Raw genomic sequence first — 24967 nt, 5'->3', positions numbered from 1 at the left:
TGAGGGGAAGAGGAGGCCCTTCTTGCAAGGCCGCCAGGCTGAGAAGGGCCGCCCAGTGTGTCTGGTGAACCCCTCCCCCAGCTCAGCCTCCCTGCCTCCCCTGCCCTCCTGGGCACCAGGGGGGGGGGGACACTCAGACCCCTGGGGCTTACACCTCTTTCCTGTCTTTATTTTCTCCTGTGAATTCCATAGTTTAAAATCCTCCTGAATATAGCTTTAATCCTGTCTTGGGTGAACCCAGGGCCTCAAGCCTGCTACATATGTGCTTGGCTGCTGAGCTGGACCCCAGTCCCTGAAAATGGCTCTGGTGACCAGAAGATTTGCCCTGGTATGAGAATGCCCTTTCTAGAATTTCTTTTGATGGCTGCAGCAGCAACACTCTGCACATTCTGGGGAGACGGATCCTCCTTCTGGCCCTCTGGCTGGCTCAGAACTGAGGAGGATGTGTGTTAAGCTCAACATTCACAAATAGTAGCTGGACGGGGTGTAGCTCCGTGGCAGAGCACCTACTTTGCACTCTCTAGGCCCTGGATTCGATCCCCAAGCCTGCAAAAACTAATAACAACCTTGGTAAGGCTCTGATGAGCTAAAACATCAAGATATGCTTGTTAACCTGGGCTCCATTGTCTGGATTTCCTGACCTCAGAGCCGGGGGAAAAAAGACCAGCAAGTACAAACTTTTTCCCCCCAAGTGTTGGTCCTCTGGCACCGTGGGACAGAGTACTGGCCCAGGAGCTACTCTGGCGCCCTTGGAGCTTTCTGGAGGCCACTGTCCTGGGAGCCCAGGTGACAGGGAAGTGCCGTGCCTCCCTGCCCTCCTCCCCAGTTGCACTCTTACGTAGTTCATATACCTCTTTAAAATGACATTATTACACTTAACAAAGTTATTTCTTAGTACTGTCTATTACCAAAAAAATCACTAATAAACATAAAAAGGGGATCAGGGTTAGTAATTTGGGAAATACTAATTTGGGAAATACTAATTTATGCCAATTTCATATGTATATAATATATACAAGGAGATATTATTATATACATATGAAATTGGCATAAATTTAAATTTTTGATACTAAGCATCAGAAAGGATGCAGAGCACAGAAACAGTAATATGTTGCTGAGAGAAGGGAGAATAACTGTACCTCTGGAAAAAGTTTCATGCTATATAGTAAAACTGAGCATGCATACACTTGATTTCTTCTACACTGATATATAGTAACAGAAATGCATATATATATATCAAGAGACACATATAACAGTGCTTATACCAATATTGCTTACAATAGGAAAAATGTGAGTTAACTCAAATGTCTTAACATAAAAAGGATAAAGAAACTACACTATGTAATTCATAAAATAATATAAAATGAACAAATTATAACTTTGTAACAACATGAATCAATCTCCCAAATTTTATAAAAAATGAAAAAAAGATAAAAATAATATGCATAGTGCAAGTCTGTTCATATAAAGTTCAAAATCAAAAGCACTTATTTTCAAGTGGTTCTGCAAATTAAAAATAAATATACACCCACTTATGGAGCTATAAAGAAAACATGGTAAGATGTTAACATTTGGAATCTAGGTGAAGACTATACAAAGGTTCGTTATACTACTTTGTTACCTTTCTGTGGGTTTGAGATGTTTCAAAATAAAAATATAGGAAAGTTTAAAAATCAGACAAAGTGAATTTATAGTGTTTAGGAGTAGAAAATGATAAAGTGAATAATTATTAAAATTCAGATTAGAGCTGGGTGCAGTGGCGCATGCCTGTAATTCCAGTGGCTTGGGAGGTGGAGGCAGGAGGATTTCAAGTTCAAAGCCAGCCTCAGGAATTTAGTGAGGTGCTAAGCAACTCATTGAGACCCTGTCTATAATAAAATACAAAATAGGGCTGGGGACGTGACTCAGTGTTCAAGTGCCTCTGAGTTCAATCTCTGGTACAAAAAAAAAAAAAAAAAAAAAATTCAGGTTAGTGCCAACTCTGGGAAGAAGGATGAAGTTGTGATGAGGGAGAGCTTCCTGTCCCAGCAGTTTCTGCATCCCAGTGTAAGTGTAAAAACTCTCATAATTATTTGGCAAACTGTCAGAGAAATTCCATGCATTTTTGCATTCTGCTGTCATATATAACAAATTAGAATAAAAATTTTTAAAAAATCCATGCATTTTTATGGATGTATATTTCATAAGAGGAAAAGGTACAACAGTGTGAAGAGGTCTATAAAAATACTTTGGAAAGAAAATTGGTATACATGATTATAAAAGAATAAACCATTATTGCTTTGTAATAAGCAAATATAAGTAAGGGACTTTTGCCAGGAGGGTAGTTTACTGATTTTTAATACTAGTTACAATAATATCATCTTATTTTTACATGAGAGTTCTTATGTGATCACCAATTCTGAGTCTTGCTTACTTTGATAACAAATACATTTATGTATTTAGGTAAAACATTCTTTTAAATAATTCTCACAAACTGTAACAGGATACTTCAATATGTGTTTTGGCAGATATTATTCTAGTATATGCAACCTAAAAAATTTGTTCTAAGGAAACTCTGGATGAAAGTTTGATAATTATCCAAACATTTTAAACAATTTATATTGTTCATGTATATATTTTACATATTTTTCTATAGTTTCTTCTGATTTCATTAGGATGTCACAATATTTTTTTGTGAGCCCCTCAAAGGCAAAAGTTGGTCAAAATTCCCTATTCTTTAACTTTAGCTTTTGCAGTTTCTTATATGGTTGTAACCTGCATTATTTTCAAAATTTCCTGTCTTTTCTGGATCTTCATTAAATGGAATAACAATGTCTTCTTTCTTTCCACATTTTGCTCAAACTTTGCATAGATCCGAGGCCCGTGATCTATGCATCCTGTGGCAGGAATCCTTCACCGTGTGCTGTGGACATTGAACACTTGGTCTGAGCACTCTTTTCAAACTTGTCATTTTTTAAACTAAATGTATCCTGGTGCTTCTGAGGCCTGGAACCCGCCACGTTGCCTTCCTGGGAACTCAGCCCCAAAACCACAACCACCTCAAGTGGGGTGTACCTAAAAAGTTGCAGGGATGACCAGAGAGGTCCCCCCTCCTGCCCCCGGCCCCAGGTGTTGACACTTCTCTCGTGACCCGGAAGGAACTTCCACTTGAAGTTTCTTACAGGCCCTGAAGGGCGACAACTGCTGTGCTTTAGCTGCTAACTTTTTATGCCACAGTGTTTCTAATTCCTTCTAGAATAAGGGGGAGGGGGAGAGGAGACGGTGGGGGAGAAAAGGCTGGTAACAGGAGGCGCTGAGCACGGGAAGAGCCTGCTGGTCGGCCTCACCCTCCATCAGCCCTTTCCCTAAATGATCCACAGCAACCCCTTTACTAGTGGGGTTGACACACTAGCCTCAAAGACAAGCCTCGTCCACTGCCCTGTCTTAGAAGCTAAGGATGGTCTTCACACTCTTAAAAGGTTGTGAAAAGACTAGGTAGCTGAGACTGTGAGGGCCCCCAGAGCCAGGGATGTTCCCCATCCAGCCCTTAGAGAAAGCTCCAACAGAACCAGTCAGTCTCTACAATTTCTCTGGGGTAACCAGCTTTGTGGTGCTGAACTCACCTCACAAACCTTTCCTGCTTCCTGTGTGCACAGCACCTGCCAGGTCAGATTCTGCCAGGGGTGCTGTGACCCAGTGAACCTTGCCTGGCTTCAGAACCGAGTGGGGACCAGCAGCAGAACAAAGTATACAAACACAAGGCTTGAAGCAGGATCAGAAAAGCTGAGGCTGGCCGAGCACAGTGGCGCACACCTAGGATCCCAGCGCTCGGGAGGCTGAGACAGGAGGATCGAGAGTTCAAAGCCAGCCTTGGCAATGGCAAGGCACTAAGCAACTCAGTGAGACCCTGTCTCTAAATAAAATACCAGATAGGGCTGGGGATGTGGCTCAGTGGTTGAGCGCCCCTGAGTTCAGTCCCTGGTACCTGCCTCCCCCCACCCCCCAAAAAAAAAAATGCTGAGGCTCTCAGTGCCTGGGGAGTCACTAGGGCAGGAACCTGTCCTTGGCAGAGGTTTGCCTCCTCTGGAGCACGGGCATCTGTACTAGGCATGAGGGCAGACGTCTAGGTGACAGGGAAATATACAGAGGCAAAATAATGACCTTGTTCAAAGTGGTTTAAAAATCCAGCAGGAAATAATAGTGTCTACACTCTGGTTTATCAGATCAGTTTCTGGAATCCACCTTAAGAAAATAATACAACACTAATTTAAGGCCAATGTGATCCCAGTGACAGGAGGCCAAGGCAGGAGGACTGAGTTTGAGGTCAGCCTGGACAATCTAGAGAGACTCTGTCTCAAAATTCAAGACACAAAATGAGTTGCATTTCACAGGTGTTTCTGGCAGCACTTCTGGGGAACATAGGCTTCTTGGGCCACCACAAGAGCGTCCAGGAGGGTGAACTGCGAGGGTGTGACCCAGGGAGGCCGGGATGAGCCAGGGCCAGTTCCAAGGGGAGAACTGCTCACGCCTCAATCTTCCTCTTCCAAGCATGTGCAGACCTCCTCCTCATCCACCCCAGGGTTGCGTACCCAGGGAAGCGCCGTGTGCCAGGATTCCAGGGGTCTTGGCCCCAGAAGCAAGCCATTAAGCCAGCCACAACCCCCCCAGAAGGGACTGGATGTCTAAGAGGTTGCGTCCAGTGCAGCCACCGCAGGGGGGCGGCAACAGTCAGGCCAGCAGGCAGGTTCCAAAGTTAGCCTTCTTCTGATTCAAGAGTCAGCTCTCCTTTTGGGAATGTGGTTTTATTACTTTATAATAAAAAGGTGATTATTACAAACTTGTTGAGTTGCTAAGCCTCTAGGGTGGTCATAAAGTCTGAGGTAGATGATCTCAATACCCGCTGTCAACACTGTTTTCTATTTTGGAATCCCCGACTAACCTTAAGAAACATAGGATTACAGAAATGTGGACTGTGAGCACGTCACTGTACTGAGTTTGCTATAGGTGGCCTAGAGGCCAAGGACCAGAATCCAAATGAAATAAACCCCAATTTGGGCTCAACACAAGACCATAAAAGGAAAGCAAAGCAAAACGTGGGTAAGCGGCCCACCTGTGTGACTCACCGGGCCTCCAGAGAGCAGTGACCAGCGCTTTTTGGTGCATATCGAGGGCCTCACGAGCAGCAGAGTCCTGAAGAGCTACAGCAGCTCAGAGCCGGCCCATGGCCACTTGGGGGCACAGCTGCCCTGGACAATACAAAACATCCATCTTGCTCTAATCTAACCACTGAAAACATCCCAACAGAACAAAATCAGTCTGCTCCTTTTCTGATAATAAGATGCTATAATCTAATACCATGGCTCTTAGCAATGCAGTAGTTTAAATTTTAAGATTATTTCTAATTTATCAAAACCAGGCCTATAAATTTCGAAGTCACTACTGCCATTACCAACACCTCCATGTCAATCAGCTTACTGCCAGCTCACCCAGCACTCTCCAGTTCCGTGGACTTGTCCTGTTGGCCCTCGACTTACAATGAAGAATTCCTTGCACACAGTGGACATTCCTGAGTATGTCCTACGAGGGAATGAGTCACCAGCAGTGTTGTCTGTGTACCATTCACTGGGGAGTGTAAAAGGGAACCAAGGACACACTCTGGGTTTGTGACTCAAGTGATTTTTTATTTTTGCAGCCAAGACGAGGCCGGGTCACTCCAGAAGAGGGCTCAGTGCCGAGGGGACTCACGTCCAGAAGAGGGCTCAGTGCCGAGGGGACTCACGTCCAGAAGAGGGCTGAGGCATCCTGAACTGGGAGAGGTCCCGGTTCAGGTCTAGGAATGTGTACGTGTTGTAGTCGTGATGCTGCAGGTTCTTGTAGGTGGTGGTGTCATTCAGCTCGGGGGGCACTGGAGCCTGGGCGGGCTCTGCGGAGGAAGCACAGGACAAGAGGGGCTTTCGGAGACTCATCCCAGCAGCTTCCACCAATCCCCCCTGTGATGAAGGAACTGTCTACTTAGAAAGGAAAGCCCACGGAGGCACCACACCTTCAAAAGCAAGACAAGGATGTTAGCTGAAAAGTTATTCTAAAACTGTGGCCCTAACAATTCAGGAGTGATAATTATTACACGACCACCTAGGGACAAAGCTGTCACTGGGCCATATAAAATGTTCACCTCTCCCTGACCTCACCATTGAAAACTGCCCCAGGTTTACATCACAAGCCCACTAGAGGAGAGGACCACGCTGCTCTGTCCTGGTAATAAAATAATAACGACTTAACATCTCACTCTGTGTACTTCCAGGCCCCAGATTTTAAGTTTAAAAATGCCTAGAACCGTTACAGAAGGACTTTCAGTTTGCATGGGAAAGAGCACTACCTCTTATCAGAAATCTGTCTGTACTAGAAATAAACGATTTGTAGCACTTCTCTAAGCAGAACTAAGTGAGCCTTCCAGTCTCTGTTAGAAGATTAGGAGAATTCTGGCATTTGGTGACCTTAAAACTGGAAGTGTTGGCTGAAGCACAAGAACACTGCTCCTCTGCCACACAACATGCAACAGGACAGGATAAACCTTGCAGGCAAGGTTTGGGCTGGAACTTCCATGGACTCTAATAAAATTCCTGGGAATCAGAGGTTGGGCCATCTCAACTTCTATTTGTGCTTCACCAAACATAATGCACACAAACTTTTTACTATTCTAATCAATGCCAAAAGCTCTGTTTCTCACAATTTTGCTGAACAAAAAAAAAAAAGTCTTAAAGAACTGACATCCTTCCAACCTCAGCAAGCTGAAGCCCTTCAGTGTGCTGTACACACACCTTTGGCTAACGCAAGGGGATGACCACAGTGATATTGGGTTATAGTTGCCTCTGAGGGCAAAGAGATTCCCCCCACCCCACTGCTAGAGATGAACCCAGGGCCTGGCTTGTGCCAGGCAGGCACTCTGCCACTGAGCTATACCCTAGGTTGGCAAGTTGGTTTGCAGTCTGAAAATCCCAACATCCTATTTTCACCCTGAGGGTTTTGGCACCTCCATCTGAGAGGGGAGGAATGAAAGCAGGAGCGCGAGGAGAGGCAGGGCCTGAGGTCGAGAGAAGCCTGGCAAGCGGGGCACTAGAGCTCACGTAAGAGGGCTAGTGGAAAGGGAAGCAGAGACTCATCCTGAGACCGCATCAGGAGCGCACCAGGCGATGCACGTGAGGCAGGGAGGCTTCCAGAAGGATGAAACAGAAACAGGAAGGAGAAGGCGTTGCTAGCGATGCTCTGTTTTAAAGAACCTGCTGAACCACAGATCCTAAAACTGAGGCCCTCCTGCTAACATCTGGCCGCACCCCCATAGCACATCATATCCTACAAGGTCTGATGCTCACAAATTTAACATTTAAGGGATGCACTGCTTTCCTCAGGAAGCCTGTTGTGTTTCTTAGGTAAATCAGAAAAGGAAATGTCCTGTGAAAAGAAAACCCTGCAGTCCCCAGCTGCCTTCGCGTGACACTCACTGCTTCAGTCCCTAACTGCGAACCTTCCCTCATGCCCGAGGGTGCTCAGGGCAATCCCCTGAACTTGAAGACTATCACTCCCTTATGACTCTCACTCCTGCCTACTCAAGCTAGATGGGAGACCAAGGATGCTCACAAGGTCACAAAATAGACATCTGGATGCCCTGGAAGGTTAAGGGTGGCCATTCTAAACTGACAGTCTGCAAAAATTATGCTGATTAAGAGGTTGTCCAGAGTGCCAAAGGCACACTCTTTCATTAAAAAAAAATTGATATTGTTATATTGTGTGCATGTACAAATATGTAACAATGAATCCCACTGTTAAGTATAATTATAATGCACCAATAAAAAATTTTTAAAATGCTGATATCAGAAAAAGTAAAATATTTTAGGATTTTTGTATAAAGATGTGCATTATCTGTAATCAATATGTACTTCTCTGCCTAGCTGGACAGCATTGCAGGCCTAGTTTCTACTAGACGCTGATTAACATAATATTTCTTTCTAAGCAAGCAGAAATTCAGAATAGTGTGTTAGAGTCTAGCCACCCCAAAGGATAAGAGTCTAACAAGGCGAGGTGTACCCTGTGTGTGGCCCTGGGCTTCCCCGCAGGGCGCTGCGTCTTCGGCGGCCTCGGCCTGGCCCCTCTCCTCAGGCTGTGGTCCTGAGGCCTTCTCTCCAGAGACGTCTGCCTTCTTCACGTCTCTCACTGGTACCTGATCTTCCAAGATGCCCCCTTTGGCCTTTGAGTGTCTTTCCGTTACCTGTTTCCCCACGTTTTCTTCTCTGGCTAGGGGAGAAGAGGCTTTCCAACCAGGCCCAGGCACCTGAGGTTCTAGGCCTTGGGCCCCAGGGGCGGCAGCTGGCAGCTGATCCCGCGCCCTGGCCTCTTCTGTCTGCGCTGCGAACACTAGGCCGCCACTCTGCTGTGTCGAAGATCCAGCTTTTGTGTGGCCAGATAAGGTGTCCTGAACATCAAATGGCTTTTGGCTTTCTTCATCTGTCTCATGGGCACTAAATATTTTCTGCAGTTCTTCTTTCTTTACATTTTTCTTCAAGATCTCTTCACTGGCCTGTGAGCTGGGTGTGGTGGGTTTTGGTTTGGCTTCTTTTCTGTCCTTTACTGACTTGGTGGAGGGCCCCGTCTTCTTCAGCGGACGGGGCTGCCCTGGGTAGGTGACATCCATGGGTGGCCTCTGCACCCCAGTATTCTCTTTTGCAGATGCCGTGGCTTTGGGGTCTTTCTTCTCAAAGGGACGGGTGGCCTCTGGCTTTGAAAATCGTCCCTTGCCTTTGCTCACCCCTTGGGGACCAACTTCTGGGACATCCCCCTCCTCGTCGGACTCTGAATCGGAGGAGCTGGATGTGGAGGAGGAGGAGGACGACGACGAATCATCCCTCTGGTTCCCAGGAACCTGGTGAACCTTGGAGTCAGAACCCTGTTCTTGGAATGGAGGCAGGACCTTTTGAGGAAATTCTACCAAAGTCTTCCTCGAAAACCGCTGCAGGGGCCCTTCCTCTGAGAGCAGCATGCTGCCACTGGGGTGGGGGCTAGCTAGTGTCCCGCCTCTGCTCCCACATGGCAGGGGAGAACGGGGTGGAGACAGGCTGTCAGGCGGCGCAGCTGCTGTCTGGGGGGTTAGTGGCTTGACCCTCTCCTTTGGTGCCACTACATCTAGGAAACAGCATAAAGAGGAAGGTTATTTTTACTATTTAATGAAACAACTTAAACTCATTAGTCAAAGTCATCGACATTTCACTGCATATCAACCCATTACTTATAACACCTTCAGTGTGACCAACTGAAGACAAGTCCCCCGGAAAGGCTCTCCAGTGACACAACCAAGCTGTGTGCTTGGCAGCTAAGAACTGGAGATACTTCCCTCTCCTGCTGAAAACGTTAAAGATGGAGATTTCTTTTTTTTTAAACCAACAGGAATAACAAACTGCATGCATTTTCTACACTGATGGCTTCTCTGGTTATGGTTATTTTTAAACTATTTCATCCAATAAAGATATTTTTAGATGACTACTGAAGTTTTATAATTACATAATTCCTTGAATCCCTATAATCAAGCAAATATTTGATGTTTCTCCAATATTAAAAAACAAAAAAACCAAACTGTGAAAGTAGGGCCGGGGATCTGGCTCAGCTGGCCTCGCATGCACAAGGCCCTGGGTTTAACCCCTACCACCACCACCACACACACACACACACACACACACACACACAAAAGACAAAACAACAATAACAACAACAACAAAAAAACCCACAACCAAACAGTGAAGGTACATACAGGAGCCCGGCAGGGACTGGGGTTCCCACATGCATGTGTGTGAGAGTGGTGGGAGAGGATGGTACAGTTCAAGTAAAACTGCCCTGAAAAGGAAGAAAAGTCCTTCACAGTCACACAGGTCATTTGGGGATTTCTTGAGCCAAAAAAAAAAAAAAAAGTACTATGATACTGAAAAGGTCTAAATAATGTAATATCATAGGTATCACTTGGAATGGATTTTAAATTCTAAAAAAAAAAAAAGATAAAAAAGATAAGTACTAATATAATAAAAGTAGTCTTATATTTCATGGTCATTGATGAAAAAATGAAATCAAGTAATATATCAATTAGAGCTAATTTAATTTTGTCAGCTAGTAATAAATGTTTTCTAACCACATAAATCAGAAGAAAAGTATAAGACACATTCTTAAAATTACCTTTCAAACTTAAAACAAAACTTTGAAAACTATTACAGGTGAGCAGACTTATATCCAGAGTCCTGGAGGCCAGGCACCTATTTTGTACTGAAAACAGCTCTATCCTACTTCTCTAGGGTAAAACCCGTCCTCCCAACCAGTCTGGCTTAGCAGTACCCAGCAGGGTTTTCTGAGCTCAGGAACCAATGACTAATAGACTGATATGGTGAGATCAAAGAAAAGAAAGAGGGCTGGGGCTGGGGCTCAGTGGTAGAGCGCTCTCCTAGCCCATGCGAGGTCCTGGGTTCGATCCTCAGCACCACATAAAAATAAGTAAATAAAATAAAGGTATTGTGTCCAACTACAACTAAAAGGTAAATATTAAAAACAAACAAACAAAAATGAAAAAAGAACAAGCCACTGGACGTGGGCCAGCCAGAGGGGGACAGCACTGTGAGGAAAGACGACCCGAGGACTAGTGTGGGTGACTGTTGTAATCACCCCAGCCCACCACCACCATGCCAACCAAGCCACGTAGGGACCTCAGACTCAGACCCTGCACTCGGAACCCCACCCCAGCAGGTGTTGATGCAGGTGCAGGGGACTTTCAGAGTGCACACACAGCTGCAGGTCACGCTGAACGGAAGGTGAGCAAAGGGGTAGTGCACACTGGCTTCTGCTGTGTCTCTGAACCCAGCTGCCCAGCTCAGAAATTCCTAACAGCTGTGTCTAAGATGCTCCGGACTTCAAACCCTGCCAGCCACTCACCTGGATTACTGACTCATCTCTATTTTGACTTGAATGAATTTTCCAAGTATGAAAAATTAAATTAAAAATAAGGCTATCTTACATGGGCTGTTTTGAATAGAAAGATGGTAAGGATCGAATCTTTCAAAATCTACCGAGACCTTTGTGCGTATGCGAGGTGCTGAGGTTTGAACTCAGGGCCTTGTGTACGCTAGGAAAGTACTCTACCACTGAGCTATTTCCCTATCCCTTGCATATATTAAAAATTGTAATGTTATTAAACCAGACTAATGGTGACACTGCAAGAGTTCTGTTCCTGTTTCTATTCTCTAAAAATGCTGCTCTTACACTCACTCATCTTGGCCTATGGATTTCATTCTTTGAATTCACAAGATAAAAACCCAGAAAGAAGAAATTGACGGTGCACTGCTGGGGTCGCTGCAACACTGGAGGGCGGGGCCGGCCAATGAGAGCTGCAGAGGACCGCAGCCTTACCCAAACCCCACCTGCCAGCGTCACCTGCCAGCAGAAGGGGGGAATTAAGTTTCATCCCAAAACTTGGGTTCCACTGGGGCTGAGAGTAGAGCTCAGTGATAAGAGTGCCAGCCTAGCACAAGGTCCTAGGCTCAGTCCTTAGCAGAAAAAACAAAACAAAGCAAAAACAACCCAACCTACATTATAAATTGATTTATTACCTACAGAAAATGGAAAGAACATTTCAGATGGGACTGACAATGATACAACTTAGATATTTTATTTGAAAAGGAAACCTTAAGGGCTTGGATGTAGCTCAGTGATAGAGTGATCACCTAGTATGCCTGAGGCCCTGAGTTTAATCCCTGGCACTGCAAAACAAAACAAAACAAAAAAAACCCAAAGACAAAAAAAGGAAATTTCATTATAAGAAACAAAAGGCATTCAAGTTTCTTTTGTCTGTGCTAACTATTGAGAACACCCCAGGGAAAGGCTAACAGAGGACAGGAACAGATTTTGCTTTTTACCAAGAGCCAGTTTCTGCCCTGCCACAGCACAAGGCCAGCCTCCTCTGCATGGCTCAATAGGAAACCTGTCTGCTGATCTGTAGCTGCCTGCATCACTAACTAGCAAGCCCAGGGTCCCCACCAGGTCTGAGTTTCACAGTACAGAGCTGATGTCGCCTAGAAGACAGTTCTACCACATCAAGGAAAAGTGGTCTTTGCTCTGAACAGAAGTACTTCACCCCAGTGCTTGCTCTCTCTCATTCAATGTCCAGAGACAGACTGTGATAACCTCTGACAATGCGACAGTGGCTTTCCTCGAAGACAAAGTAACAGAATGCCTGGCTGCTAAATAAGCCTCACGGGGCAGGTCCATCTCATAGCTCACTCGGGCACCTGTGGGCACTTCCTGCCTCTCAAGACCACGAAGCCGCATGAGATAAAGGTCTGCGGTCACCAGTGAGCAGTTCTCCTCACACTTCTCTTCTCAAAACAGAACTTAAGCTTCTTGATTCTCTCTTTGACTTGGTTGGAAAGTGAGGGCATGACCTTCAGGTTTTTAGCAAAAGCAAGGATGACTATAGTATTTCAAACAGATTAGTCACCTTAAAACACTTCCAAATCTTTTCAACAGATCACAAAACTAATTCAGCATACAAAGCACATTCAGAAGCAAAGGTCATCTAAACATGACATAGAAGGCTGAAGTTACTTAGGTTTTATAGGGTAATTATATGGTGTTTGACATAAAAAGTTTGTCTTTTAACAAACGCATGAGAATGGAGATTTTTCAGCAGCAATATAGTACAGTGAATAAGATACAGACTATGAATCACAATGCCTGGGGGCAATCCTAGACTCCCTGCCGCTGTCTCTGACATCTCAGCCTCACTGGTGACACAGGGTGACAGCAGCATCCACACACAGGCTTGTCTGTGGACACACAGATAATAAGGGGAAAGTGCTCAGAAGAGCACTTGGTATTATGGCTATAAAATAAATACATCAAATCTCTATTTCCAAATATCCTCACTTTTAAACCTGAGATAGGACTTGGAAAGGCCAATCAACTTTGGTTTCTCAGCATACTCTTTAAAAAGCCACACGGAAATTACCCAGCCAACTGTTTATACTGACTCAAAGTTCAGCTTGGTGAAAGGATCCAGCAGATGACAAACCTGCAGAGCCAGACATTCCCCAAGAGGGGCCCTGGGAGGATACCCTGGACTGACACTCACCTACTGCTTCCCTCAGGAAGTATGTGCAAAAAGAAGCTAGAAACTTCCAGAACAAGGCAGAGCAACTTCTGTAGCCTGAGGCAAGCCCAGCCAGACCCTTTGGCTAGAGATGTGACCCCAGGGTGAGTACTTAGGGTCCCCATCTGCACGCAGAAAACTTCCACCAGAACTTCTAACGCCAGCTTGGGGTAGGAGGGTTTAAGATGGCAATGTACCATGGTGGGGAAGAGAATGTCTGAACCTTACACTTTCCTACCACTGACACTTCATGGGAAATGCAGGCTCCATGCGTCAGTTTAGAAGCATTCTTTCTTTTTCTTTGTACAGAGATTGCTTTATGAGATGTAAATGTAATGTAAATGCACCCCAAACAATTGAAAGCTGTCTTCCCACCCAAAAGCCCCCTGTCATTTATGAAGTACACAGTTATCACATGCCCATGAGCCTAACACCCAGGGAGGGAGCACACTGGACACTCAAGCCGGAAGGACCCAGGCCCAGACACCGGCAAGGATGCCACAGCTAGCGACAAAAGCTCCACAGGGGCCCAAGGCCAACTCCCAGCTCAGCATTCCCATCCCATGATGGCACCCCAACTGTCCCAGGACAGAGCACACGGTTCCCACTGACAATGTGGAAGCACATTTCTAAATAGGAGGCTCTGGGCTCTGCCATGATATTTTCAAATTCACTTAGTTCAGATTCATAAATCTGAACTAAGGTAGGATTACTGACACAAGGTTAAAATTCACCAAAGGAAAGGATGATGGTACTGACATAAGTAAAAAATGTGCCAGGTTGCATGAGGCCCTGGGTTTGCACAAACAAAAAGTGTAATACAGAATGTAACTTTCTTTTTTTAAGTACTGAGAATTGAAGCCAGGAGCACTACACCTCTGAACTGCATCCCTATCCCTTTTTAATTTTTTATCTTGAGACAGAGTCTCACTAAGTTGATCAGGCTGGCCTTGAACTTGAGGTCCTCTTTCCTCAACCTCTTAAATTGCTGGGATTACAGGCATGTGTCATAACTGACATACTTGTCACAAACATTTTTTAGGCGTGGTACTGGTATTGAGATTATTTTTACTAAAAGAAGAGTTCTTATGTTTAACACATACATTTTTAAAAATGCATTCAGATGGAAAAGAACATCAGATTTAAAAATGAGGCTGGTATAGGATAGAATTTTAAAAAGTTCCTGTGCAATACAGGCCTCAGGTCAACAGGACATGCAGAAACTACCAAGATGGTGAGGCTCCCCGGCCCAGGTGGGCAGTGTGAAAGTGGGGCTGGCACTCTCTACAGGTGCAAACTTTTAAAACCCACCAATGTTCTATGAGCAGGTCAAGAGACCACAAGCAAAAGAATCTAGACATTTTCAGACACTCAAACTGAAGAAATGGTATTTTGGTAAAGGAAGACCAAATTCAATTATCATCCTACAACCCCATATGAGGATCAAAGACCTGCAAAGAGAGTAATACTGCATAGTCTTTCTAGAGTAAACTAAGTTTTCATCAATAAAAGCTAAATTAAGTGGACCTAGATCATAATCAATCGTCAATGATGAACAAGGGGCTGGGAATATAGTTCAGTGGCAGAGAGCCTGCCAAGCATCCACGAGGCCCTGGGTTCCAACTCCAGCACTGCAGAAAGGAAAAGGGGAGTNTGTTTCTCATGTGTTTGGTCTATCTGTCACAGACCTCATATCTGACTAAGATCTGAACATGGCAAGGATGAAGAGCCATAAGTCATGTAGCTAGTAAACCTCATTTGCATGCATGGAAGGCTGACTAGGTATTTACTTGGCATTCTCTGTCCCTTATGATTATCATTAAAAATCTTACTTTTTGGTGGACTTTGCTTCTTGGGATTTAGTGAATGTCCCTTTTCATTCTTCCCTGATTCCGCACAGAGAGAAGCTGTAGAGGCAAATCCTCGAAATACTCGTGCTTCTAGGAGCATAGTCTGACAAGAGAGTTAATAAATATGGATATTTAGAGTATTATCATTTATAACAGTTATTACAACATATAAATACTACATATTACCACTACACATGAATGTTCAAGTAACTAGAGGTTATTCCAATTTCCATAATAAATGTATATCATGGAAACGTTAGAAAATACAAAAAAGTTGCAACAAGAAAATGCCCAGGTTCAAGGACAATCACTGTTAGCATCTGAGTTAATAATGAAGGATGTCCTCCTGTGTACACTCTTGTCATCTCCGACTCTGTTAACTTTCAAAATACATTGTTCTTTTTATAAACTGTTTTTCTATACTTTGAAACAAAAATACAATCTGCAATTTAAAATGATGTACATAAATAATTGCTTCAGAAGTACTTACAATGGAAATGAAAAATACCATGTGAATTCACTCAGCAGGTAACCAATAAGGCCTGCGGGCTAAACAGTCGATGCTCTAGATGCTGGCCATAGAACAAGACGTGAAAACATCTGTGCTCCTGACTGTAAGCAGGGAAAGTATATGCACATGCAAAAACTGAAAAAAACGTTGGGAACTTAAAGGAGTAAATAAACAGTGGACACGACGATGGTTTCCTCCCTCACCTGTACTTTACTTAGCAGTGACTACTTACTGCTTCTGGGGACTGGGCGTGTGGCGCAGTGACAGGGAACGCACGCTTGAGGCCTGGGTTCAATCCCTGCTCCAAGGGGGGGAAAGGCAAATACCGCTTTCATAATAAGAGCCATTTTAAAATTAAACTAGCGGCCTTAGCTTTTCACAGAGAAGGCGAGCCCTTCTTTCACGGCCGGGAGAGGCGGCGACTCCTCAGTGGACACCAGGTAGTTACCGGGTCAGCCAGTGCCCCCATTTCACTTAACCTCGGGTGCAACCGAACAGCCCAGAAGATCCCGTGGTTGGTTGGTTTTCGGCTAAATATGGGCACTGTCCTTACGGGAGCCGCGCGGGTGGCACAAGTCACCGTCGCAGAGCGGTTCTCCACGCCGGAGCGCAGCGGGGACGCCCGGGGAGATGCACACCTGCCCGCAGCTCCCCAGGTGACCCGGCCCGGCCGGGGCGGCGCCGCGCAGGGGGCCACCTCGCCCGGGCGGCGTCGGAGCCCAGACCGCCCGGCACGAGGGGTCCGCAGGTGCGGCCGGCGCGCGCCCTCGCCGGGTCCCTGCGCGCTCCGGGCCGCGCCGCGGCGAACTCCTCCGTACCTTCAGCGGCCCAGCTCGTCCTCGCCGCAGCACCAGCGAAGCAGCCATGGCAGAGACGCGTAGGCCGAGGTCGCACGGGAGACACGCCCCGCGCGCGCCCCCGCCGCCCCCCAAAACCGCCCCTGATTCCGAGCTCGCCAATCCCAGGGCAGGAGGAGCCGGGCGAGGGGCGAGGGCCTGCGCGCGCATCTCCAGCCGCCGGCTAGGCCACACCCCCGGCCAGAGTCTACCAATCGCAGGCCTCAGCGCAAAGCGGCCCTCCCCGGGCAGACGTGGACCCGGTAGGATCGGGTGAGCAGGCTCCCGCGGTGCAAGGTGCCCTTCGCGCAGCTGTTGGGGCCCGGTGAAGATCCGAAGTGTTTTGGGAGACTTGCACCCCTCTTCTCGCTGTATGCGGAGAACGGATCTGGCTTTCCCCTTTAACTCACTACGTTGCCAATTTCCTGTCTTAAATCTGAAAACTTTCCCAGGTGCACTTCCCAGGTGCACAGCCTCATCAGTTCTGCCCTTAGTAGCATTAATGGTCCTCTTTGAAAGTCCTTTGTGTTTTGTGGGACTCATTTATTTGGCACTGGGATTGAACACAGCCGGGCTTAACCAATGAGCCACATCCCTAGCCCTTTTATTTTAAATTTTGAGACAGAGGCTATCTAAGTTGCTTAAGGCCTGGCTAAATTGCGGAGGCTGGCTTTGAACTTGTGATCCTCCTGCTTCAGCCTCCGGAGTTGCTGGGATTACAGGTTCACATCACCAGGTCGAACGTTTTGTGGGTTTTAAAGCTCCTCAGCACCGTATCTCTGGGTCCATACCACGTGCCCGGTCTCCTTCCATAGCTACAACTGATCACTCACCATCAAGGTGGTCACCAGTCATCCTCCACCCTGCACGAACAGGCCTGCTTTTGGCCCAAGACAATGCTAACACCAGAATTAGATTGGAAATTGATGCTTTAGTTTACCTCAAAATTTATTAGTGCAAACATCCCACCACCCATTGGGCATAGTTTAGTTGTGGAGTAGGTGTTATTAGTTATCAGCTTCCTTCATGTTTCATTGAGTAGTGGTCTCCTGCCTCATCTCCCCTACTCCATGTCCAGTGCCCCATAAATATTTCACGGAAGATGAATGTTGTCACACCTCCAACTTCCACGAAGAGGCTCTTCCACCAACAATTCAATTGAAAAGGGATCCCTGACAAAGCTGGAGATTTGTTTTGCCCGTGGCAAGATATACTGGCAAACAGAGGTCCCTAGACCCAGACCTGCATCCAAGCAGAATCTGGATTGGAGTAAATGCAATAGTGGCCATCCTGGAAGGCAAAGAGAACAAACGTAGGGTCACCATCAGAAGACAGTCCTTTGTTCTTAAGAAGAAAACAAAGTAAAACATGCTAACACAAGGATTGACTCTTTCTCAAAACCAGACTAATTCCGCTGTCTCCAGGGACAGTTCCTGCTTGTCTATGTGTGGTGTGCTCATTTGACCAGTGAATAACAAAACTGTAGGTGATAAGCTGGGTGTGGTGACTCAGGCCTTTAATCCCAGCGGCTGGGAAGCTGAGGCAGGAGGATCACTGTTAGGTGCAGAACAGGCTAAACTATGTTATCTGCAGGGCAGGCTGAACAAATGTTAGCTGCAGGATGGCCCACGCACTCAAACCCCCCTCTGTCTGGTCCTTTATCACCTGTTTGCGTCAAAGCTGAACATTCAACCCCCACTCAAGGCTCAATACTCAACCCCCCTTGTACCAACAAGGCAGCTTGCAGATCCAGAGGCCCCGTTAGATTTGGGCTATAAAAACTCCCTCCTGCTGGGCCCCTCTCTCTCTTGCTCTCTTGCTCTGTCTCTGTCTCTTGATCTGTCTCCCTTGCGCGCATGCTCTCCTCTCTCTCTCTCTCTCTCTCTCTTTTCTCCTCTGTTGCACTGCTGCAAAAAGATCTCTTGGTCGCTCCGAGTGTTGTGGTCACTTTCCTTTCAATCACGAGTTCAAAGCCAACCTCAGCAATAGCGAGGTGCTAAGCAACTCAGTGAGACCTTGTCTCTAAATAAAATACAAAATAGGGCTGGGAATGGGGCTCAGTGGTCGAGTGCCCCTGAGTTCAGTCCCCAGTACCCAAAAATAAACAAAACCTGAAGGTGACAGCCACAGCTTTCACTTGGGGAACCTGTAACTGGAATTGGAAGACCCACATCACCTTCTCTGTGGTAACTGGAGGCCCCACTTCCCACACCACCACCAGGAGGACACATCCAGCCCCAGTTAGACATCTTTCTAGAGATGTAAGACTCAAGAACAAATAAAGACTTTGCCTGTTGCATTCCTCGCGACTAAAACACTCAGGGTCACTTCAGGGGAACTGGGCTGCACAAAATAACCACACAGAGACAGAGATACCTTTTTCTTTGGGGTCCTCTAAAGCTCCTCTGACCTTAAGGGTCTGTAGAAAAAGAGAGGGAGTGTGGGCTGACCCCTTTTATTGAAGAGAAGCCATTCAAATGAGGCAAGGGGTGAGGATTCGGGGGGCTGAGTCTAGCTTCATTCCACCATGCAGCCTGCACATTGGTTTCATTAATGAGGTCCTTGGCATAAAAGTTAGCTAGCAGAGATCGAAATAAAACACACAGACTCAGTTACCTTTTTCTATGACCAGGTCCGAGACGGCTCCCCTCTCTGGCTCCAACCTCGAACCACCCATAGGGCAGCAAGGATTACTCAGGGCAAGCAGGAGACAGAGAGAGCGAGCACACAAGGGAGTAGCCTTTTATTGGGGAACAAGAAATTCAGGGGAGAATTCCATCCAATGAAGGTTGAGGGGGGCCGCACTCCAAGGTCAGGGTCAGTGATTGGGCCCCCGGGGTCAGTGGTCAGTCACACCCCCACACAGACGGGTTCTCTCATCAGGAGAGGGCCGGGAAAGTTCCGACACAGCCAGAATGCCTCAGACCCAAACCGGGAGTCGCCCAGTCAAGTGTGAGAATGGCTCTCCACACTTCATGATGTTTGCTGTTAGCAGGTTGGACTGACATCTAGGAAGGCCACACCCAAGGGCAGAGTAAGAGAAGGGGACACACAAAGGGACTTTCCATGGAACATTCTATCCCAAACAGGGCAAGGGGGTAGTATCACAAAGGAACAGGTGAGCGTAGCTCGATCCATGGGGATGCAGGAAGGCGCGCCTATGCATGAAGACACATTCTGCTACTTTGAGGATCTGGGCAGCCGTCTAGGGCCACTATGAATGTGGCCAGATCACTACGAAAGTGACCAACAGAGCCTCTACCGATCACGGGAAGGAAAATGCTGGTCACTCAGCATGACGGCCCCCGACACTTTGCCTGTCGGAATTGTGCATGGTTTGTATGTGGTTTGTCCTGAGGGTTGTGTGTTAGAAGCTTTGTCCTGGCATGGTGATGTGGGAGTGATGGGACCTTTAAGGGGTGAGTCCTAGTGGGAAGTTATTAGGTCACTGGGGGGTGCTGCCCTTGGCAGGAATTAATATAGTTCTCATGGGACTCTGGTTAGTCACGAGAGGGTTTTTTTAAAAGGAGTGAGACTGGTTCCTCCCTGCTCTCTGGTTTCCTGCCTTACCATGTGGTCTCGCCCTCTAGCTTGTGTTCCCATGGTGATGCCATCCACCATGATGTGACATAATGAGGGGTCCTTGCCAGAGCTGGCACCATGCCACTTGGAGTTTCAGCCTCCAAAACTGGGAGCTGCACAGACATCTTTCTATATAAGTCATCCAGCCATAAGGTCTCTTAAACAGCAACAGAAAATGGACAGATTGATAGATAAGGGATGCGGTCACCAGCCAGGCTGGCTTGAGAAGGGTGCATACAGTTGAGGAGGAGCCCTGGGAGGAAGAGGCAGAGTGAGCATAGGGAGCTGTCTTGATGGTTTTTGAAGAAGGCTTGTGATTAATACTGTGAAGGTAACCATGACAACAGTGTGTAAGACCAGTGCCTGAGACTGGTGGGAGCTGGTCCTACTTGGATGCTAAACCAGCATTCTGGGGAGGCTGATGTGGGCCCATGCAGCACCTGGCCAAGTGTTCATCAGCTTTGCATCACTGTGGCCCATGCACCTGATAAGAAAAACTTAGAGGGGGAGAAGATGACTTTGAGCTCATGGTTTCAGAGATCTCAGTCAATGGTCAGCTGACTCCAGTGCTCTGGGCCTGAGGTGAGGCAGAGCATCATGGCAGAAGGGCATGGTGGAGGGAAGAGGAAAGCTTCTCAGGTCATGGCAGCCTGGAAGGCGGGAGTGGGGGACAGGAGTAGAGAAGAGAAAGAAGAGAGAGGAAGAGGAGTGGGGGAGAGAGAAGATATAGGCCAGGGACAGATACAGTCCCCAAGACCACTCCCAGTGACCTAATTCCTGCAGCCATGCCCCACCTGCCTACTGTTCCCGCTCAGTGGTCCAGTCAGATCATGTGCATCACGTGGGTTAGTCCTCTGAGGCGATCCCAGCCTTCCTGATCTGCTCACTTACCTCTGACCTTACTGCGTTCCTGACACGTGAGTTTTGCTGGAGACCTTCCAGATCCAAACCACAGTAGCCAGAGAGAGTGGGAAGGTCAAGGTCAGCTTCAAGAGTCAGATTAAAGTTACTGCAGAAAAATCAAAGTAGCAGAGGCCAGTGGGTGGTTCACGAGTGTTTGTGGAGGATGACTTTGTAAGTTCCAATCATCAGAAGACTGGACGAGATTGTGCTGCCCCAGAGGCACTCCTGCAGTTGTTAGTTCTCTGCCCAGAGCTCCTGTAGGCACTATCTTCTTTTCTTGGAGCACTAGCAAGCAATGGACCCAGGATTTTTAGATAAAAATATACATATTCATTGCTTTATAAATCACAAATACCTTCTCATGTCTCCTAAGGGTAAATTAAAAAAAAATATGGAGGGGTACTGGGGATTGATCCCAGGGGCACTTTACCACTGAGCCACATAACCAGCTCTTTTAATTTTTTTAAATATATATTTTTTAGTTGTAGTTGGACACAATCTATTTATTTATTTATTTATTTATTTAATGTGGTGCTGAGGATCGAACCCAGCGCCTCTAATGTGCTATACGAGCACTCTAACGCTGAGCCAAAACCCCAGCCCTCTTTTAATTTTTGATTTTGAGACAGGGTTTCATTAAGTTGCTTAGGGCGTTGCTTAGTTGCTAAGACTGGTCTCAAATTTGAGATCCTCCTGCCTTGCTTCTGAAGTAGCTGGGATTACAGGCTTGTACTATCATGCCCAGCTTAAGTTTCTTTTTAAAATAACTGTATAACTGGAGGATCACTGGGTCTATACCTTGACCATTTAACTTCAAGCTGTGGAGCCAAAGAGAGAAGTAAAAACACTAGATATCACCCTGTCTACCCTCAGGCCTCAGTTCTGCACCCCTCAAATGCATGAATTCTTGTTAAGCCTCAAAGGAGATATGTCATGGCATTATCTTATGTAAATGAAAAGCCTTTAATTATGTATCTTAAATTAAGATCTCTTTAGTGCTTTCAATCACACTGTGATTTTAAGATATCAGCTCTGGGCTGTGAGTGCAACTCAGTGATAGAGTACTTTCTTGACTTGCCTGACCCCAGCACTGTCAGGGGAATATTGTCTAGGATAGTCAGATATATTATGCCTTACTGAGTATGATTTTTTTTTTAGGTAGAATGAAAATGGGTGTCTCAGGCTGGGATTGTGGCTCAGTGGCAGAGTGCTTGACTAGCACATGGGAGGCACTGGGTTCAATCCTTAGCACCACATAAAAATAAACAGAATAAAGACATGTTGTCCATCCATGACTACATTTTTTTTAAATGGGTATCTCAGCAGAGAATGTAAATTTAGAAGATTTTTCAGGTCAAGTTAAAATGAGGAAAGTTAAATTCCATGTACCTAAAACTGTTGTAAAACACATGGAATGAATCCTGGTAGAGTACAGTAAGAAAGTGTGGCCTGATCCCCTGGCCTTAGGCTTCCTGGGGAGCTGGGCAGGGACAAGGTGGCCCTGCACACTCTAGGTTTCTGTGGCTACTCACCCACCAGGCCCAGTTCAGTCCATCCTGACCCTCGTGACAAGGATGTTGGAGCCCAGACCCTGTAGGCTGCTGGATCTCTGGCCCAGGGGAGCCAAGGACAAGGCACCCCCAGTGGCCACAGTGTGTGGGGCAAAGAATGGACCAGGACAGCAGGTGGACAGAGAAGGCTCATGGATGCCCAAAGGCCAGCCATTTTAGACACCTGAGCTGCGCAGACCAGGGCCCTGTAGTGTCTGCTCTGTCAAGGACAAGACCTTACCTTGTCCCACAGCAAGGAATGAAGGCCCAGTGTTATGGGGCTGGGGCCTTCTAGGATACTGAGGAAGCACAAAGACTGCCTACCCCCACCTTCAAACCCCATGCTTGTGGTCAAGTCAGAAAGGTTTCAGACATGTCACTTAGAGTAACAGGCATGAGTTTATCAAAGGGAAAAGGGAGGGGCTGGGGATGTGGCTCAAGCGGTAGCGTGCTCGCCTGGCATGCGTGCGCCCTGGGTTCGATCCTCAGCACCACGTACAAACAAAGATGTCGTGTCCGCCGAAAACTAAAAAATAAATATTAAAATTCTCTCTCTCTCTCTTTTAAAAAAAAAATCTTTACTTCTGAATCCTATGTCAGAAATATTAAAAAAAAATGGAAAAGGGACACTCTCGGGGGAGAGAGTGGGTACTCTCAGAGAAGAGAGGGATGATATGCTTTTCCTGCACTCCAGTTTTTGGGGGATCCCGGAAAAGTTTCTAGAGAGTCCTGCCCAGGTCCACCTCTTGACTTTTGGCTGACAGCAAGGTGACATCAGACTCTCAAGTCCACACTGCCATGATCACTCTAGGTTATGCTGACCCATGCTGTCTGGTTCTACGTGGATTCTTAACCACATATTGTTACAGCTTTACAGTTAGGAGGAATTATCCTTATATCCCTGAGTTTCAGGATCTGGTCTGTGAAAAGGGTCACAAAATTCTCCCCATTCAGAGTAACTTGGGTTCCTCTTGTTGACATTTTGACATTATTTCCAGCCTGCATATAACAGGTAGTTTGTGTGCATGTGTGTATGTGGCGTTGAGAATCGAACCTGGAGCCTTGTGCATGTGAGGCAAACACTCTACTAACTGAGCTACATCCTCAGTCCTAACAGGGAGTTTTCTAAGGAACGTGACATATCCTGTCCACATAAGCCAGACAGGGCTGCAGGTAAGTTGCTGCTTGGAAAAGAAAGTGTATGGAGTCAGCACAATGGGCCATTTCATAGAATTACTCCCTAACCTCGTGCTCCCACCACTTGCATCAGTCTGTCCCTATTACTGGAGGTGAGCGAAGCCCAGAGGAGCACAGGTAGACCAGTTGGCAATATGTGGCCATCATGGGACTGCTCTTCCTTCTACCATAGAGAGAAATGCTAGAGAAACACATGACATTTGGCCAAGTGGAAGTACCCCCACCCTATGGGAAGATTTGTTGGCCATCTGTAGCAGGCCTGCTGTGGACAGTAGGCCAGGTCCTGCTCTGAGCTACTCTGTAACCTACAGAACAGCAATTTTCAGGTTGGGCCTAATGCTGAGTCACTCCATTCTGTAAAACAGTAGTTTGCCATCAGCTACTCCATCTTGAGTATCGGGGCCAAGGTAGGGTGACTCCACACCTTGTTTATACAAGTAATCAACCACCATCTGCCTGGCACTACCAAAAGGCACAAGTTGATAAATAACTAATATGTGTCAACTTATCAAACTGAATCAGGAGCACCTGGACAGGTGGTCATCCCAAATCGTAGCAGGAACTCCAGATACGGGTGCTTATCAACCTCTCCTAAGACCCACAAAAGGAGAAACCCCTCAAGATGACACAGTAGGATTCTGACCATGTAACCTTGTCACTTGTCATGGGTCTTGCCCAGGAAATTGCCACAGTGTTGAAACTCTGAATCTTTGTCCTTGGGTTTCAGCAGAGAGCCGTTTCTCCTGCCTGTGACAACCACACACGACCCCCTCCAAGCTGATGCTCTGAAACTGAAACTGCCGTCCGCCTAGACCCTCTGCTTTGACAACTCTGTGGAACTGGCTTGTTAGAGTCTGACCACCTGTAGGGGCCCTGACTCTGCAGTTACCTTTCTCTCTGCCTGGGCTCTTGGCTCAGAGTCTGCAAACCCCAACTGCCTTAACCCTCTGGTCTCCTGTGACCTATTTATATATCACCGTGCAAAGTACCATGTGTGACTCGAGTGACATAGATCCTGGAGATGGAGACTGGAGAGAAAGAGCCTGTGTTTGCCCAGCCTGTGACTGCCAGGTGGCCCACGAGGGTCCTGTGGACTGCCATCCATGAAAGTGGTGTAGTATGTAAATTTACTGTTATTTGATAAATTCTGACACCGTGGAGTATACAGATGTGTTTGGTCTATGTTAATGACATAGCTTGCTCACAATAATTGGCATAGTCAGCAGGATTCCATTCATTAAATAAGGAATTCAATGAGTAAAAGGACAATTAGCAAAATAATTGGGAATATACAATTTTTTTTTTCAAATAGATTAAGCCATTTGGCAATATAGATAAAATTCAGCGTTCATACCAAAGACTTGTGAACAGAGACTAAATGCTTACTC

General features: G+C 46.5%; 1 protein-coding gene across 5 annotated transcripts; it reads right to left on the bottom strand.

The window, feature by feature from the left end:
• Positions 1–5639: 5639 nt before the first annotated feature.
• On the bottom strand, positions 5640–16489 carry Ndufv3 (NADH:ubiquinone oxidoreductase subunit V3). 5 transcript variants are annotated; one of them, XM_048803732.1, is made up of 5 exons: positions 16330–16489; positions 14983–15103; positions 8062–9153; positions 5725–5902; positions 5640–5690 (listed from the first exon to the last, which is right to left on the bottom strand). In XM_048803732.1, the coding sequence occupies exons 1-4, from the start codon at positions 16375–16377 to the stop codon at positions 5739–5741; spliced, it is 1425 nt and encodes a 474-aa protein (XP_048659689.1). In that variant the 5' UTR covers positions 16378–16489; the 3' UTR covers positions 5640–5690; positions 5725–5738. The 5 variants fall into 5 exon arrangements, with proteins under 5 accessions (XP_048659689.1, XP_015334295.1, XP_048659692.1 ...); XM_015478809.2 differs by having other exon boundaries at positions 5640–5902; XM_048803735.1 differs by lacking the exon at positions 16330–16489 and adding an exon at positions 15744–16072 and having other exon boundaries at positions 5640–5902.
• Positions 16490–24967: the final 8478 nt, after the last annotated feature.

This window comes from Marmota marmota, unplaced genomic scaffold, assembly GCF_001458135.2.
Source record: "Marmota marmota marmota unplaced genomic scaffold, marMar, whole genome shotgun sequence".
In the NCBI taxonomy this organism is placed as follows: Eukaryota; Metazoa; Chordata; class Mammalia; order Rodentia; family Sciuridae; genus Marmota; species Marmota marmota.
Note: the sequence above shows the minus strand (reverse complement) of the source record. Positions and strands in the feature narration are given on the sequence as shown.